The sequence below is a fragment of the Heptranchias perlo genome, chromosome 2 (assembly GCF_035084215.1).
Source record: "Heptranchias perlo isolate sHepPer1 chromosome 2, sHepPer1.hap1, whole genome shotgun sequence".
NCBI lineage: Eukaryota > Metazoa > Chordata > Chondrichthyes > Hexanchiformes > Hexanchidae > Heptranchias > Heptranchias perlo.
In genome coordinates this window covers 112,194,604-112,213,473 of record NC_090326.1, presented here as the reverse complement: position 1 = coordinate 112,213,473, position 18,870 = coordinate 112,194,604, and the positions used below count along the sequence as shown (strand labels likewise).

At 41.6% G+C, this 18,870-nt stretch overlaps 1 protein-coding gene across 1 annotated transcript in view; it reads left to right on the top strand.

The window, feature by feature from the left end:
- LOC137332346 (E3 ubiquitin-protein ligase HECW1-like) overlaps positions 1-18,870 on the top strand; it is a 316,523-nt gene that overhangs the window by 84,277 nt on the left and 213,376 nt on the right. Inside the window, exon 8 of the mRNA XM_067996100.1 lies at positions 5,029-5,130. Within this exon, the coding sequence (XP_067852201.1) occupies positions 5,029-5,130 (102 nt within the window). The remainder of the gene's footprint in view (positions 1-5,028; positions 5,131-18,870) is intronic.

Below are 18,870 nucleotides of genomic sequence, written 5' to 3'. Positions count from 1 at the left end.
CAAAGCGACATAGACAGACTAGGTGAGTTGGCAAAATTATGGCAGATGGAGCTCAAACTGGGGATTTGTGAGATCATCCACTTTTGGATCTGAGAAAGGCAAATCGGAATATTTTCTTAATGGTGAGAGACTAGGAGCCGTAGGAGAGCAAAGGGATGTAGGTGTACACAAATCACTCAAAGCTAGTGCACAAATCACTAAAAGCTAGTGCACAGATACAAAAAGTAATCAAAAAGGCTAATTTTGCAGTGGCCTTTCACTCTGGGCTCTGTGTGCAATTCCAGTTCAGACTGATTGGATGAAAGCCTCCTCTAGCTGCTGGTGAAATGAATTTGTACAGTGTCAATCCAATTCCTAGTGGGCATGAACCTACAGCACAAAACTGTTCCAAATTTGGCATGAATTGTCGATCTCGTGAATTGTTGATCTCAGAGGCCACATGATGGCCGGTGAGGGAATTGGTGCAGTAGGGAACACTTTTTGGAGGGTGAGGCTGAGGCACGTTAGCAAAATAAAGGGATCTTTGCTCTGCTTCCGGCTGTGCTATACCTGATTTGGGAGAGCTTGATACTGTCACTTAGTGCCTGAAATGATTAGCGTTCCCCAACACTAACATCCCCTACCTTAACGTAGGTATCAGCCTTGGCTCAGTGGTAGCACTCTCGCTTCTGAGTCAGAAGGCTGTGGGACCAAGCCCCATTCCACTGAGCACATAATCTAGGCTGACACTTCAGTGCAGTACTGAGGGAGCGCTGCACTTTTGGAGGTGTCGTCTTTCAGATGAGATGTTAAACAGAGGCCCTGTCTGCCCTAGCAGGTAGACGTAAAAGATCCCAAGGCATTATTCGAAAAAAAGCTGGGGAGTTCTCCGGTGTACTGGCCAACATTTATCCCTCAACCAACACCTTAAAAAACAGATGATCTTGTCATTTATTTCATTGCTGTTTGTGGGAGCTTGTTGTGTGCAAATTGGATGCTGTGTTTCCTACATTACAACAGTGACTACACTTGAGAAAAGTACCTAATTGGTTGTAAAGCACTTTGGGATGTCATGTAAGACCCCCCCCCCCCGCCCCCCCAGCCATGTAATCTCTTGGGGGACGAAAAAAAACAAAAAACTGGTAATTCTAACTAAATTCTGGTCTAGAACTAGTTGTCTCCACCTGTTAGTTTGGGTACACACTACACACACACTAATACTTGCTTCCCATCTTACAATTTTTCTTCCCTACTCTACTGAAGGCAATGATTCATACCTCTGAAGGTTGTGGTTCAAGCCCCACTCCAGAGTCTTGAGCATAAAATCTAGGCTGACACTTCAGTGCAGTACTGAGGGAGCGCTGCACTGTCTGAGGTGTCGTTCTGTGGTTCCATGGACACCCATTGCCTTTGGTATTTTATCCAAGTAGCCATCCCTGATGAGCCTAGTCAGTGAGTGTCAGCAGGCCATTCAATTGTGGAGGAGATCACCAGCCAAGCCTGACCCTATCATCGCCTGACATCCAAAAACATCCACTTTCCTGCACTGGATGATGATCAGCAGTTAATATTTTCTCTTTCCTAGCTCAAGAGTGCTAAGCTCAGATCTAGTGCCTGTGCTGACCCTCAAACTGAGCTCAGATAGGCAGAATAGATCAAGGTTAAACAGAAGGCTTTCCTCCTCAGTACAGCTCTTTATCGGGCCATACTGTACATTTACTCACTAAACCATCAGGAAGCCTCTTATTTTCTTCTCATTCAAAATGGTTTTGTGAAAGTGCCTTGGGATGTTTTCCTACAGTAAAGATGCTATATAAGTGCAAGATGTTAATTCAGTTTATTTTTTGTACTCTTCTACATTTGCTATTATGAGACCACTTAATGTTATGGGCAGGAAATCCGGTAAGCCACAAGTCTGCAATATAATCGGGCAGCTGCTTTATTGCAGACTGAGGATATCAAGTACTTTATATTCTCTTTAGAATCTGCCTTCTAGAACCCAATAACAGTACTGACGTGAGGGAGTTCAGAGCATTGGCTCTGCCGCATCACGTAACCTGTCTTGTCCAGTAAGGTATTGTCACAAGATGTCACATGTCTGCATTTCACCTGCAACACAATGGGTAAACCGTTGGTGTGTTGCGTATTCACTCTGCAGTTTGTGCTGGGAATTGGTGTGATGCTGACAAACATATATATATGTATCACTATTTTCAACAAAATTCCTTCTGCTGAAAAAATAACTGGCTAGATGAGGTTGACTGATTCAAAATTAATTGAGAACATGTTCCATCTTCTGTCACTCGTGTCTTAACCACCATAGACTAGTGAACATAACAGACCAGTTTCTCCAGAAAGAGTACCTTAAACTGTGAAAAAAACATCAATCAAGTATGTTTTCCAGGAGCCTCTACTATTTTAGATTTGCACTGGTTCCCTCCATTGACCTAAGATCTATGATCCAATTAAATAAAGAAAGAAAAACTGCAAATGCTGGAAATCTAAAACAAAAGCAGAAAATGCTAGAAATAGACAGCAGGTCAGTCAACATCTGTAGAGAGAAAAGACAGATTAACACTTTGGGTATTGCTCCTCATGAGAACCCAGTTCAGTCTGAAACCGACAGTGTGCAACTTTCTGTTTACCCAGAGCTGAGCTTCAAAATCCATATCCTATCCAACAACAATAACTTGCATTTATATAGCGCCTTTAACATAGTAAAACATCCCAAGTACCAACAGCACCTTTTTTCAGCTCTGTAATATCACTTATCTCTGCCCTGAAATCCCCCCACCACCGCTGAAACCCTCATTAACCTGCAAGCTCAACTTTGTTAATGCTGTCCTCACCGACCTCCCAAATTCCATCGCACGAAAGCTCCCTCACTATGCTCAGTCCTCTATCATTCTTGTCCTCACCAACATCCATTGGCTTCCTGTCCTCCAATGCATTAAATTCGAAATCATTATCCTTGTTTACAAATCTCTCCACATCTCACCCCTTTCTAGCTCTGCAGTCTCCTCCGCCAGCACATATCCTCATTTCATCTGACCGACCACCTTTGCGTCTCTCCTCCCTCACTCCACCGTCAGTGGTAGAATCTTCAGGTCTCTGTGGAACTTTCTCATTAAATCCCTCCACCTTGCTACCTCTCTCCGCACCATCAAAAGCTCCTCGAAGCTTAACTCTTCAACCTTGGTTTCGGTCACCTCCCCTAACTCTTCTGCTACGATTCACTGTCCGCAATTAGTCCCTGCAAGTTTTACTACTTTAAAGGTACTGTGAAAAAGCAAGTTGTTCTTGTCAATGTATACAGTGAACAAAAGGCCCTAGAAATTGGATGGCGCTGCACCTGTTTTTCATGGAGTTAAACGGGCATGTAAGCCTCCAATATGGCAGGCAGGAATTGCATGCTTATTATGAGCTGTAAGTGCGCCCCTTGGTGTAGGCAAAAATATAGACATCTAGGGCCTACGCCTGAAACAGGCATTAGGCCCTTTGCATATTCAAATAAGAGGCCAAACGCCTGTTTGGAGCTCCCTCTGCAATATTGAGGTGCCCTGAACTGGCTCCCTGGAACTCGCGCCAGAAGACGTCGGCCATTCTCCACCAATTTATACCGAATTTGGGTGAGGACTTCTAAAAGAGATGTTAGGACCCTAAATTGTATATTTAATGGGCCCAATGCCTGTTTCAAATGGCGCCCTGGACACACAGAAGTCGCCGGGTTCGAATTTGGTCGGCAGTGCACTTCAGGGGTGGATGAAGCGCGAGAGATCCAGCCCAGAATTTGGATCCCTCCCCCCCCAACGCTAATTTTTCTGCCAAAATAGGGACACCATAGGACCAATTTCTCCCCCATTGAATTTATTTTTGTTAATAGTTTAAGATGTCTTCAAATACTTAAATAATTGTTCAAATAATAAAAAAAAAATTATTTTATCATCTGGCCTTCCTATGCTAAAATATAGGAACAGAAGTAGGCCATTCCGCCTCTCGAGCCTGTTCTGCCTTTCACTGAGATCATGGCTGATCTGCATCCTAACTCCATTTACCTGTCTTAGTTCCATAACTCTCAGATTTAAAATTATTAATTGAGCCGGCATCTACTGCTTTTTGTGGGATAGTGTTCCACACTTCTACCACCCTTTGCGTGAAGAAGTGTTTCCTAACTTCTCTCCTGAATGACCTAGCTCTGATTTTAAGATTATGTCCCCTTGTCTTAGACTTCCCCACTAGTGGAAAAAGTTTTTCTCTATCTACCCTAAAAAAGGGCCAAAATCCTAAAAACCTTATATATTCCATGGAATACAAGCCTAGTTCATGTAATCGCTCCTCAGATTTTAACCCTTGCACACTATCTTGCAGTAAATGCACTAGGCAGGTAAGCTACATGTTGCCCCCGGTCAGTGCCAGTATGTAAATTACTGCTTGGCGGTATATGAAAAGTATCCTATATTATCTACCAGCTGATTTTCTCTCTGCAAAGCTCAGCTGACCAGCAACATAAATGGAATGTTTGAAGACTATGAACAGGTTCAGGCCTATAATAAATAATTGACATTATCCTAATGTAGCATGTGCTGTGATTATCAATGTTTGCACTGTATCTAAGTTTAGTTGCCCATGGTCCCTTAAATCTAAGGTTGAGTCCCAATAGCTGTTGCCAACCATTCTTGCTCTTGGATGCATCAATCCATTTACTTTTCCAAGCAATCCTCGTACCTGCCTGCACTAGTTACAACTACTTTTTTCTTGGTTTCCCTCCTGGGTAATCTCCACTCTGTGGTTGCTCAATGCTTCCGTCACTGGTCATGAAATTGATGTTTATTAAAATAAATAAACATTGAAATGCTGCCAGTTTGAGATATTGGAATATACTTTCCTTTTCTCACTAATGTTGACAAAAAATCAGCATGAATATGGTTTCCCAACTTTGCACTTGCATCAATTTTTTAATAACATTAATGAAGAGAAAATTTCTAATAGTTTATTGCTCTATTGTAAAACAACATGATTGTTTTTTTTAATACATCTTTCCTCTTGTAGGTGATAACCCTTTACCACACTGTGCTCAGACAATAAGTCAGCTGCCCTCTTTGAGACAACACTCCAACCGTTACCCTACCATCGATGAGCCCCTTCCTCCCAGTAAGATTTTGTTTTACTTTAAATCATTCTGCTGTGTTATCAGTATAGGAAACATATTGAGCTTATTAGTTCAGATCAACTAGTGATGATGGTTTGAACTAGTGGATTAGAAAATGATGAAGAAAATGTTTTGCCGCTCTTTACAAGAGCTAGATTTGAGCAAAGACCAAAGTCTAGTAAGGGATCTCTATTTCTTTCATCAATTACGTCAGAATATCATATATGAAGATCTGTGTTATGCACAGATTATCAAATTGTATGTTTGGCAAACAGAGCAACACATTTTCATTTTCACAAACAAATGAGTAAAATGTGCAAAAGTGGTTATTTGATTTGCAAACTGGGCAGTTTGATAAATTGTGAAAAAATGTACACATAAGATGGATTAGTTTGTTCTGCATTACATGGTGATCACATTTACACAAGCCCCTGGAGTTCAACAATGGATACAATTCATAACAGTCTCCTGTTCCCAAGCTAGCAGGGCATTACTCAGGCCCTAAATCTTCAGAAGTTGGAAGCCGAGCTGGTAATTTATTTCTCTCAGTAGAGATCACTGGAATGTGGGTAAATAAGTCGCCATTGTTCTCCATTTGAAAATGCCGAATGTTAAATGGCAGCTGGAATCCTCCAATTCTGCGAAGCAGGGTGTCTGCTTGGCTCGGATTATAGATGCACAGTGCCAATCCCATGGTTTAGATTTCCATATGGTAAAGGCATGTGAAATATATTTTCATTTCACTGTGTGGTTTGTTACTAGTTTCAGAGATACACTCAGGGAGAGCAGCATGAATGAGTTTGTTTATGATCGTATGATTCAACCTTTGAATCTTGGACTGACTACTACTATTGATTGAATGTACCCGGTTACCTAATAATGTCTTGTCCCGTCTCTAACTGTATCCCAGGACTTGGTTCACTCAGTCCTTTCCCAGAGGCTCTGATACTGTGTTCCCCCGCCCCTCGTGGCCCTCACCTGCCCTGCTCTTTCCTCCACCTCACTCTCCATTGATTGGCTCGGTGCATCTATAATCCAAGCCAAGCAGACACCCTGCTTCGCAGAATTGGAGGATTCCAGCTGCCATTCAACATTTGGCATTTTCAAATGGAGAAAAATGGCAACTTATTTACCCACATTTTCTTACGTGTCAGAAACCACTCTATCCACGACAGTCAGCCAGAGGCTGAAAACCTATTTTAGTAGATGCTGTGCAAGTGGTGCAAACAGTGGCGGAAAAAAGTTGGCTCAAGAAGTGGACAGTATGCATCCATGCACTTTTATGTACTTTCGTTTTTATCCTATCATATAACTGATGAAATATTGGCTGTAGTTACAGTTTAAGTGATGACAAGTTTATTTCCCATTGCACTCCCATTCTGTTTCTTTTTGTATGCCATACACAAGGTCACATGGTTTCAGTTTTCACAGAAGAACAAACTTAATTGTGGAATTTGATTTCAAAACGCTAATAGTATTTCTGAAGTCCAATGTAATAAAAAGGATTTTAACTTATTCAGTCACCTTAAAGCAGTTTTCTTGGCCATGTGTCTTTATTCAGGGCTGTTTTTCAGTTGTACATTGTTTATTGAGCTGTCATCTTTTTGGTGTTGGCTTTTTTGAAGCTGTTCATCAGCTTTTCTGAGACCTGTTGGCATTTAAGAATTTACAGTGTAGGAACTAAGAATGCTAAATCCTGAATGAAAGTAGGCTCAATGCTGTGGAAGAGTAGAGGAATTTAGGGGTACAATTCACAGGACATTAAAGACAGTATCACAGGTTAATATGGCTGTTTTAAAAAAAAAAGCCGATGGAATTCTAGGTTTTATCACAAGGTGGGATATAAAAGCCAAAAGGTAATGATGAGTATTTATAAGACCTCAATTACAGTACTGTGTGCAGTATTGGGCTCCGCACTATAGGAAGGATATTGAGGCTTTAGAGAGGGTTCAACGCAGACTCACTAGGCTGCTGCCTGGTATGAAGAAATACAAATACAAAGAAAGATTTCAAAAATTGTGTCTTTTTCATTAGAACAATGCAGATTATGGGGTGATCTAGAAGTGTTTAAAATTATGAAAGGATGGTACAAAGATAGAAGCAGATGTTTCCAGTAATTGAGAGGTCAAGAACAAGGGGCCATAGATACAAGATTAAACGTAAGTGATTTAGAACAGTGGACAGGATAAACCTCTATACACAGAGAGTTGTGAGGCTGTGGAATTCACTTCCAGGGATAGTAGTTGAGGCAGAAACTATGGATAGGTGGATGAAGGAAAAGGATATAGGAATAGAGTGGGTAAATGTGATTAGAACTACTTGCTCATGTGAAGGATAAACACTGGGGCGGACTGGTTGGGCTGAAATCCGTGTTGTAACTTTTATGTATTTCTATGCTCACAACATAGGAAAAATTGAATCATAAAAAACCTGAATGACACTAATTGTATGAAAATGAATTCACAATCCCAGTATATCCTCAATATTTCTCAAAGGGTATCAAACAAACCTTCAGCAATATATATTGGGAAAATGGATTGGAATTTACCATTTATGTCTAGGCTTTCATATATGATGCATAAATTAGCTCACTTTGAACTGTCCTCCATGACCAGTCCAAAAGATATTGGCCTGGGCACCAGCAGTGCTTGGCTGTGCTTTGTTATTAAGAGTGTTGTGGAACTGAGATGGCCCATCTCGCAGGGCGTCTGAGTCCCGGGAGGACTCTTCAGCAGATTGCATTGCCACTGCAGGTGAGTAGATAACCTGGTTCTGCATCCTGACATCTACATGAGCAGATACCTGAGGGAGCTGTCTGGAAAAGTCACATGATCTATCCCCAGGAGAGAAACTGCACCATGAAGGCAGATTCTAGCCAAACTACTTATGTTGGGTGCTGGATCTGGGAATTCAAACTTGATGGTATCAGTTTGTTCTTGCAGACCCTGTGAGCTGGTTCCCTAAAGCTCCAGGTAGCCATTTCCTATTGTTGTCTCTAAACAGGGCTCCCAAGCCTGAAGGCTAGTGGTCACAGCATCCACTTTAGATGCATTGACTGGTTGGAGGACCCTCTACCAGGAGGCACACATGCAGATGTTCATGGTTCCACCACCCACTCCTGGTAATACTTTTAATATGCACAGGATGCAATCCATCCGGACCATGGGTTTTTATCCTCTTTAAGGATGATTAGTTTATCAATAATCTCCCCCCTTTCTCTCTTAAACGTTCTTATATCTTTTTTGATCTCTTCTTCCAATGTCATGCCCACCATGTTAGTCTCCCTGGTAAATACTGAGGCAAAGTAATTATTTAATATTCCTGCCATTTCACTGTTACTACCTGTTAATTTATCATGTGTATCCCTTAGTGGCCCTATCCCTATCCCTATCCTGATTTTTCTTTCGTTATTTATGTGTCTGTAGAATACTTTACTATTTCTTTTTATATTCCTTGATAATTTAATTTCGTAGTTTCTCTTTGCCTTCCTAATTGTTTTTTTTGCTCCTTTCTTAACCTTTTTCCATTCCCTTTCGTCATCCTCTCCTTTGTCGTACTTAGTGCATGCCTTTTTCTTTAATTTCAATTTTGCCATGATTTCTTTATTCATCCGTGGTGTGCCATTACGGGCTAGTTTGCTCTTGCGTTTTAGTGGGATTTTTTCTCCTGGAATCGATTGATCACCATTTTAAATGTTTCCCACTGCTGTTCTATTTCTTTGTTTGTCTGTAAATTTTTCCAGTTTATTTTCTCTAGTTCCATTCTCATCCCTTTTTTTAAAAAAAAACTTTTTTCCAAGTAATTACTTTAGTCTTTGTCTTACTCATCTCCTTCTCAATCGTTATCTTAAACCTTATTATGTTGTGATCGCTATTGCCCTAGATGTTCCCATACACTTATTTCTCTTATCTGTTCTGGTTCATTTACCATTACTAGATCCAGCAGTGCTTCCTTTCTTGGGTTTTGACATACTGGGTAAGAAAGGAGTCCTGCACATATTGTAAAAAGTCAATTCCCTGTACCCCTTTATCTACCTCTTCTTGCCAGTTTATTTGGGGATAGTTAAAATCTCCCATGATTATTATTCTATGTCCTTTACTCATTTCACATATTTGCTTACATATTTCTTCCTCCACCTTCTTTCCACTATTAGGTGGTCTGTAATATACCCCTATTAGTGTGATCAATCCCTTCTTATCTTTTATTTCAATCAATATGGATTCTGTTTCTATCCTTCTGTTTGTTATGTCCTTTTTTTTAACTGCCATTATGTTATCTCTAATTAGTACAACTACTCCACTCCACCACCCCCTTCCTTCCATATCCTTTCTGATTATGTAATAACCTGCATTATTTAGTTGCGTCTTATTAACCTGGTCTTTATGTAGCCATGTTTCAATTATTTGTACTATATTCGGTTCCTCGTTATAACAGTCCTTTTATGCTCCTGTTTTACATAGGAACATAGGACATAGGAACACAGGAACAGGAGTAGGCCTTCTAGCCCTTCGAGCCTGTTCTACCATTCAATGAGATCATGGCTGATCTGTGACTTAACTCTATTTACCCGCCTTAGCCCCATATCCCTTAATATCTTTGGTTAATAAAAAATCTATCAATCTCAGATTTAAAATTAACAATTGAGCTCGCATCAACTGCCGTTTGCGGAAGAGAGTTCCAAACTTCTACCACCCTTTGTGTGTAGAAGTGTTTCCTAACTTCACTCCTGAAAGTCCTGGCTCTAATTTTTATACTTTGTCCCCTAGACCTAGACTCCCCAACCAGTGGAAATAGTTTCTCTCTATCTACGCTATCAGCTCCCCTTAATATCTTGAAAAGTTTGATCAAATCAGCCCTTAATCTTGTAACTTCCAGGGAATACAACCCTAGTTTGTGTAATCTCTCCTCGTAATTTAACCCTTGGAGCCCAGGTATCATTCTAGTTAATCTACGCTCCACTCCCTCCAAGGCGGATGTATCCTTCCTAAGGTGCGGTGCCCAGAACTGAACACAGTACTCCAGGTGTGGTCTAACCAGGGCTTTGTATAGCTGTAGCATAACTTCCACCCCCTTGTATTCTAGTCCTCTAGATATAAAGGCCAGCAGTCCATTAGCATTTTTGATTATTTTAATGATCAATATACATGGAGCCAAAGTTTCATTGGAACTCCACTATTTTGAGTTTTTCACCATTTAGAGAGTACTCTGTTCTATCCTTTTTAGGTCCAAAGTGGATGACCTCACACTTGCCGACATTGAAATCCATTTGCCACAGTTTTGCCCATTCATTTAATCTATTAATATCCCTTTGTAATTTTATGTTTCCATCTAAACTGTTTACAATGCTGCCTAACTTTGTGTCATCGGCAAAGTTGGATATGTGGCTCTCTATCCCGTAACCGTCTTTTGTCCCTTGACAATTTGTTGTCTTTATTCTTTACCCTGGTCTAACCGTTACACTCATCTATTTCTTTTATCTTTAGGCTTTTGTTATTGCTACTAGATCCCTCCCCCCACCTCCCACCACCATCTTGCTAGTTTAAAGCCTCATCCACTGCCCTAATTATCCATTCTGCCATGTATCTGCTCCCATTCCGGTTCAGGTGGAGCCCATCCCAGCAATACAGTTCTTTCCAGTCCTAGTAACACCTCCTTCCCACACCAGTCTTTCAGCCATGCATTCACCTTCCTGATCTGCCTATCCCTATGCTAATTAGCACATGGCTCAGGTAGTAATCCCGAGATTACCACTCGTGATGTCCTGCTTTTTAATTTAATGCCTAGCTTCTGATATTGCCTTAGCAGGACCTCCTCCTTATTCTTTCTTATGTCATTGGTGCCATCATGGACTATGACGACTGGATCCCCCCCCTCCCTTTCCAAGTTCTTATCCAGTTGCTCCAAGTTGTCCTTTCCCCTTGCATCAGGTAGGCAATACACCCTCCTGGACTCTCGGTTGCAACTCTATGACTACAACCTTTCTATTCTGATCCTTCCCCCGCCCCCAACTCCCTTGGACTGCTTCTTGCTCTACAGTACCATGGTTAGCATTCTGGGCATCTTCCCTGCAGTCTTCATCCTTATTCTCACATGTATCAAGTACCTCATACCTGTTGGATAGGACCAGTGTCTGTGGGACCTCCTTCTCTACCTCTCCAAGGTTCCCACTACTCTGCTAATTAACAGTCACACTCTCCCCTTCCTGTACCTGTACTTTCCTCTGAGGTGTGGCTGGATTCTGGAGAAAACTATCTAAATATTCCTCCCCCTCCCTTATGTGTCAGAGTGTTTCTAACTCGCACTCCAGCTCAAAGACTTTGAGCCGAGTGTCTCAAGCCAGAGACGTTTTCTGCAGATGTGGCAATCCAGGACAGTCTCGCTGTCCACAAACTCCCATATATTACAGTCCTGACACACAGCCTGTACTGCCATTTCTAGTTTTTATTTATTTATTATCTGTAGTTTATTTCTAGGACTAATAGAATCTTGAGATCTAGATTATATTTAGTAAATGAATTTAGCTTGATTTCAAAATAATTATTAATTACTTAGTCCTTTTTTATTTTATGTATTTTTTTCAATTTAAGTTTTAAAAGTTGATAGATTAGTTTATAGACCCTTGGTTTAAATCACTTAGCACCTCCTTTCCCCTCTGCACCTAATACCCACACTCACCCAATTCCCAGTTGAAAGTCCTCACTCTGTTAGCAATTCACTCCGTTAGAAGTTCACTTTCCGTCCTTACCGACCTCTGCTCTCGAGCTCGGAAGAATAGAATCGCTGACAATGGTGCACTCTCTCTACTGCATTTGAGTGTCATAGAAACTTAGAATCATGGAAAGCACAGAAAGTCTCTGAAAGAGCAATCCACTTCGTTCAATTTCCCTGAACCTTTTTAATTTTTTCTATTTAAAATATTTATCCACTTCCCATTCACCAGCTCTTATGGATTCTGGTTCCATCACTGTTTTTGGTAGGGCAGTCCATAATCCTAACAATCCTCTGTGCATCAAAATTTCTCCGAATGCGTCCCTTTTTTTGGTGACTATTTTAAATTTATCCCTTCTAGTTACCGACTCACTGACCAGTGGAAATATTTTTCTCAATTTTCCTTATCAAAACCTCTTAATTTTGAACACTTCTATCAAATGTCCTCTTAATCTTCATGTTAAAATGAAAAAAGTACCAGTTCCTCTAGTCTCTCCTCATAGTTAAAGCCCTTCCCTGATATCATCTTAAGCACTCTTGTCGCCATGACCTTGACATGCTTCCTAAAGTGAACACAATATTCACTAAGCCTAACCAATGATTTTTATAGGTTTAGCATTACCTCTTTGGATTTGTACTCTATGCCCTTATTTATAAAGCTTGGATCCCATAATTCTTTTACAACTTTATCAACTTGTCCTCTCACTGCTAAAGATTTATATATGTTCTGCTCCCAGTCCTGCCTAGCCCATGCCACAACTCTGTTAATGCTATTATATCACACCTGTTTCAAAACCAAGCTTTACCTGAGATATTGTTAGGTACAGGTCACTCCCATAAGTGGTCTGAATGTTTTACATTGCTAGGTGTGCCCATACCACCCAATATCTAACTATAAGATTGGAGAATATGTAAGGTAGATTGTGGTTTTATATAAGATTGCAGAATGTCGTAAAACTCAGGGGACACCCAGTTACGTTACTTCAGATTAGCTCCATTGAATTTTTTAAGGTTTTTGATGACTTGCCTCATAGAGAGCCTAGAAGCTGTGGGAGCACATGGCCAAATTTTGGATTTTATCTGGGATGTATACTCCAACTCTCAGACTAAGGGTAGACAGGAGACTCATTGAACCTATCTCTCTCAAAAGAGGAGTGTTACAAGGTTACCCACTGTTACCCAACCTATTCAAGGTCTTCATCAATCATGTGTTAGAGGGTGTGTAAGGGAAGACGTCAGAGCTCTGGGAGTTTCTGAAATGTGCTCCTAGTTACAGATAGTGTATTGTCGTTGGACATTGTCTAGAGTTATGGGTGCTCTACTCGCCATCATTTTTGGCTTCAAAGGCAGAAATTTAGTAGGCTACAAAATGCTAGAAAATGTACTGAAAAAGTGTCAAAAAACAAAGTTTGCTGGGGTTGGGGAGGGGTGGGAGGCAGGGAAGCATGTCTTAATGCCCACATCCCCCTTCAAAAATTTCTAAATCTGACACTACTAAAATGCCACTTTTCTGTACCTTAGTTTCTTTTGCTATAATTCAACTGATGGAAGAATACTGGGTGTACCTGTAGCTTAGTTATGACAAGTCCATGTCCCGCTCCATTCTCAATGCAGCTATTTCTTTTCATAGGTCATATGTGAGACCACTGGGATTCAGTCTTACACAGGAAATCAAACTGAATTGTGAAATGTGATCCCAAAGCACTAATACAAATCCAATACAATAAAAATTAATTTATCGTATTCAATCGCCTTACTCATAGTCCTAGATTCAGGGCTGGTTTTTGGTTATATATTTTTTTTAATTATATTTTTTTGGAGCTGTTTGTCTCCTTTTATGAGTTTTGTAAGTTGGCATGTACGGGAACAATGCATTTCATAAGCATCTTCTTTGGGAGTGAGTGGGAGTTCTTTTGAATTTTACATCCCCCCGTTTTAAATTGAAGATCTATTCATGCAGCGGAAACCCCATTCAGAAATGTTGTTTGATGTTTAATTGACTTTTGTCAAATATTCACATATTTGATATCTCTGCCAACTTTTAAAGATTAGCTGTGAGAGTTTTATGCTGTGCTTTTTCCCCCATAAACTTACACAAACTAGTTAACAGCCCCGAATAGTTCCAGAACATTCTTTCAGCTATCTTTGCTTTGTGCAGGTTTATTAGGGAAGAAAATAAATTTAAAAATCACACAGGAAACATTTTAAAACTGACATGAAGCAAGATGAAAGGTTGAAATTTATGTCAGTGACAAGAATGGAGTAACTAAAAATGTTCTGTGGTTGATTGCAGTGTTTGAGCCACACATAGCTCATTGCAACAAGCTCGCAGACTTTAACCATTAAATCTAATGTGAGACAGAGTTTCTTCCTTAATTCAGTTTATGTAAAATATGGGGGGGAATTACATTCCAGTCCTCAATCGTGTTCAGGTTTGAACCTCATTGTCCAGATCATAAAGTCTGTTGAGCTGTAGAAATCACACGCTGTTTCTTTTTAATTACCTACAAGATGACAGTCAGCAGTATCTCCTCAATTCAGCTACTGCTTTTAGTTTCATTGCATTCTGTTGGATCAGTTAAGTCAGGTAGGTCTTCATTTTAAGTAGTTAAAGAAGCATTATCACTGAACACTTTCCCAGCTTTGTAAACAGTGGACAATGCACAATGATAAGGTCAATGGTGCAGTGCCAATCAGCATTGTGTTGCCAACTGGATCGTCATTGGAATCAAAGCTGGATAAATCATATTGCTTGCTTGCATTGCAGTAGACAAATTACCATTGCAATGCTAAACTTTCCATAGCAAAAAAGATTTTGTAGCACCTCATTGTGTCCCTCAGAAACATCTCAAAACACGTCACACTTACTTTTGAAATGCAACCACTGCTATTGTACAGACAATCACGGCAGCCAATTTGTGTACATTAAGATCCCACAGACAGCAATGTGATGAATGACTCATTTGTGTCGATTGAGGGACGAATGCTGTCCGGGTCACAAGGATAACTCCTTCCCATAGTGCCATGGAACTTGAACGGGTAGGCAGTATCTTGATTTTAACATCTCATCCAAAGGACAGTATCTGAAGGACAGCACCTTTACACTGCAACATTTATGGGACTGAAAAGCCGTAGCACGTCTGCCGCACTCCCACCGTAACTCCAACATAAATGTAATTGAAGGGATAGAAATTAGCTGAGACCCATCTATTTGGGTCCCAGCCTTCTGTCAGAGTTCCCATGAGGCCTTGTAAGGGACGGAGCCTCTGCCTGCCTCAAGCAAGGCCAGGAGTATAGGAAGAGGCAGAGCTGGGGTGGGCATTCTCAGGTTCCTGCAGGAGAGAGTTTAACTTTCACCATCGGGCAGTAAACTCGGCATTGCAGATCAACAACCCATTGGACACCCCGCCCTATTTCCCTTTCCAATTATGTTGATCGGGGTATATAACGGGCGATGGATCCCCAACAGAGAGTGTACCATCTAACGGTGAAAGTTAAAACCTAGCCTTGCATCTCCTGTTTATCATACACTAGATGAACCATTGGTGGCTGGTACTGTAAGTAAGGTCAGGCATACTGGCCACTCGATTTGCGAAAGGAGGAACCACCTGGGTACCTTGACCTGGTTGTGACCGGCACCCCTGAAGACAGCAGGTAAATTTTGTTTGGTATCAGCACACTTACAAAAGGGGCTGAAGGGACACTACTTTGTGGGAGATGCCCAGAGGCCACCCCCACCCCCCCACCCTCCAGCCCTGCACACGTCCTCCAAAGTTTGTCTTCTATTGGGGCAGGCAAGCATCTGGAGATGCACCTCTAGTGGCATGGGGGCCTGCCCAAGGTATTTAAATTAGGAGACCATCCCCTGATCTTGCAAAATGTGCAGGGGGCACATCCCAATACTTAACCCAGGATGCTGGGCCCACATTTTTTTGCTCCCAATGTGCTCAAGTCTTGGAACGAGATTTCGACCCACAAGCTTCAAGAAACAGGGACAAGAATGTTACCAACTGAGTCAAACCAACATTTAGTGGCATAGAATCATAGAAGTTTACAACACGGAAAGAGGCCCTTCGGCCCAACATGTCCATGTCGCCCAGTTTATACCACTAAGCTAGTCCCAATTGCCTGCACTTGGCCCATATCCCTCTATACCCATGTTACCCATGTAACTGTCCAAATGTTTTTTAAAAGACAAAATTGTACCCGCCTCCACTACTGCATCTGGCAGCTCATTCCAGACACTCACCACCCTTTGAGTGACAAAATTGCCCCTCTGGACCCTTTTGTATCTCTCCCCTCTCACCTTAAATCTATGCCCCCTCGTTATAGACTCCCCTACCTTTGGGAAAAAATTTTGACTATCTACCTTATCTATGCCCCTCATTATTTTATAGACTTCTATAAGATCACCCCTAAACCTCCTACTCTCCAGGGAAAAAAGTCTCAGTCTATCCAACCTCTCCCTATAAGTCAAACCATCAAGTCCCGGTAGCATCCTAGTAAATCTTTTCTGCACTCTTTCTAGTTTAATAATATACTTTCTACTATAGGGTGACCAGAACTGTACACAGTATTCCAAGTGTGGCCTTACTAATGTCTTGTACAACTTCAACAAGACATCCCAACTCCTGTATTCAATGTTCTGACCAATGAAACCAAGCCTGCTGAATGCCTTCTTCACCACCCTATCCACCTGTGACTCCACTTTCAAGGAGCTATGAACCTGTACTCCTCGATCTCTTTGTTCTATAACTCTCCCCAAAGCCCTACCATTAACGGAGTAGGTCCTGGCCCGATTCGATCTACCAAAATGCATCACCTCACATTTATCTAAATTAAACTCCATCTGCCATTCATCGGCCCACTGGCCCAATTTATCAAGATCCCCTTGCAATCCTGGATAACCTTCTTCACTGTCCACAATGCCACCAATCTTGGTGTCATCTGCAAACTGACGAACCATGCCTCCTAAATTCTCATCCAAATCATTAACATAAATAACAAATAACAGCGGACTCAGCACCGATCCCTGAGGCACACCGCTGGTCACAGGCCTCCAGTTTGAAAAACAACCCTCTACAACCACCCTCTGTCTTCTGTCGTCAATCCAATTTAGTATCCAATTGGCTACCTCACCTTGGATCCCGTGAGATTTAACCTTATGTAACAACCTACCATGCGGTACCTTGTCAAAGGCTTTGCTAAAGTCCATGTAGACCACGTCTACTGCACAGCCCTCATCTATCTTCTTGGTTACCCCTTCAAAAAACTCAATCAAATTCGTGAGACATGATTTTCCTCTCACAAAACCATGCTGACTGTTCCTAATTAGTCCCTGCCTCTCCAAATGCCTGTAGATCCTGTCTCTCAGAATACCCTCTAACAACTTACCCACTACAGATGTCAGGCTCACTGGTCTGTAGTTCCCAGGCTTTTCCCTGCCGCCCTTCTTAAACAAAGGCACAACATTTGCTACCCTCCAATCTTCGGGCACCTCACCTGTAGCTGTCAATGATTCAAATATCTCTGCTAGGGGACCAGCAATTTCCTCCCTAACCTCCCATAAAGTCCTGGGATACATTTCATCAGGTCCCGGAGATTTATCTACCTTGATGCGCGTTAAGACTTCCAGCACCTCCCTCTCTGTAAGATGTACACTCCTCAATACATCACTATTTATTTCCCCAAGTTCCCTAACATCCATGCCTTTCTCAACCGTAAATACCGATGTGAAATATTCATTTAGGATCTCACCCATCTCTTGTGGTTCCGCACATAGATGACCTTGTTGATCTTTAAGAGGCCCTACTCTCTCCCTAGTTACTCTTTTGCCCTTTATGTATTTGTAGAAGCTCTTTGGATTCTCCTTTGCCTTATCTGCCAAAGCAATCTCATGTCCCCTTTTTGCCCTCCTGATTTCTCTCTTAACTCTACTCCGGCAATCTCTATATTCTTCAAGGGAGCCACTTGATCCCAGCTGCCTATGCATGTCATATGCCTCCTTCTTCTTTTTGACTAGGGCCTCAATCTCCCGAGTCATCCAAGGTTCCCTACTTCTACCAGCCTTGCCCTTCACTTTATAAGGAATGTGCTTACCCTGAACCCTGGTTAACACACTTTTGAAAGCCTCCCACTTACCAGACATCCCTTGCCTGCCAACAGACTCTCCCAATCAACTTCTGAAAGTTCCTGTCTAATACCATCAAAATTGTAAACCATTTTTACAACACCAAGTTATAGTCCAACAAATTTATTTTAAATTCCACAAGCTTTCGGAGGCTTCCTCCTTCGTCAGGTGAACACACCGTTCACCCGATGAAGGAGGAAGCCTCCGAAAGCTTGTGGAATTTAAAATAAATTTGTTGGACTATAACTTGGTGTTGTAAAATTGTTTACAATTGTCAACCCCAGTCCATCACCGGCATCTCCACATCATGACCATCAAAATTGGCCTTTCCCCAATTTAGAACTTTAACTTTTGGGCCAGACCTATCCTTCTCCATAGCTATCTTAAAACTAATGGAATTATGATCACTGGTCCCAAAGTGATCCCTCACTAACACTTCTGTCACCTGCCCTTCCTTATTTCCCAAGAGGAGGTCAAGTTTTGCCCCCTCTCTAGTGAATGAGAATACTGAATGAGAAATTCCTCCTGAATACACTCAACAAATTTTTCTCCATCCAAGCACCTAATGCTATGGCTGTCCCAGTCAATGTTGGGAAAGTTAAAGTCCCCTACTATTACCACCCTATTTTTCTTGCAGCTGTCTGTAATCTCCTTACATATTTGCTCCTCAATTTCCCGTTGACTATTTGGGGGTCTGTAGTACAATCCTATCAAAGTGATCTCTCCCTTCTTATTTTTCAGTTCTACCCATATAGACTCCGTGGGCGAACCCTCGGATATATCCCCTCTCACTACTGCCGTGATGTTCTCCCTAATCAAGAACGCAACTCCCCCTCCTCTCTATCTTTCCTATAGCATCTGTACCCTGGAACATTGAGCTGCCAGTCCTGCCCCTCCCTTAGCC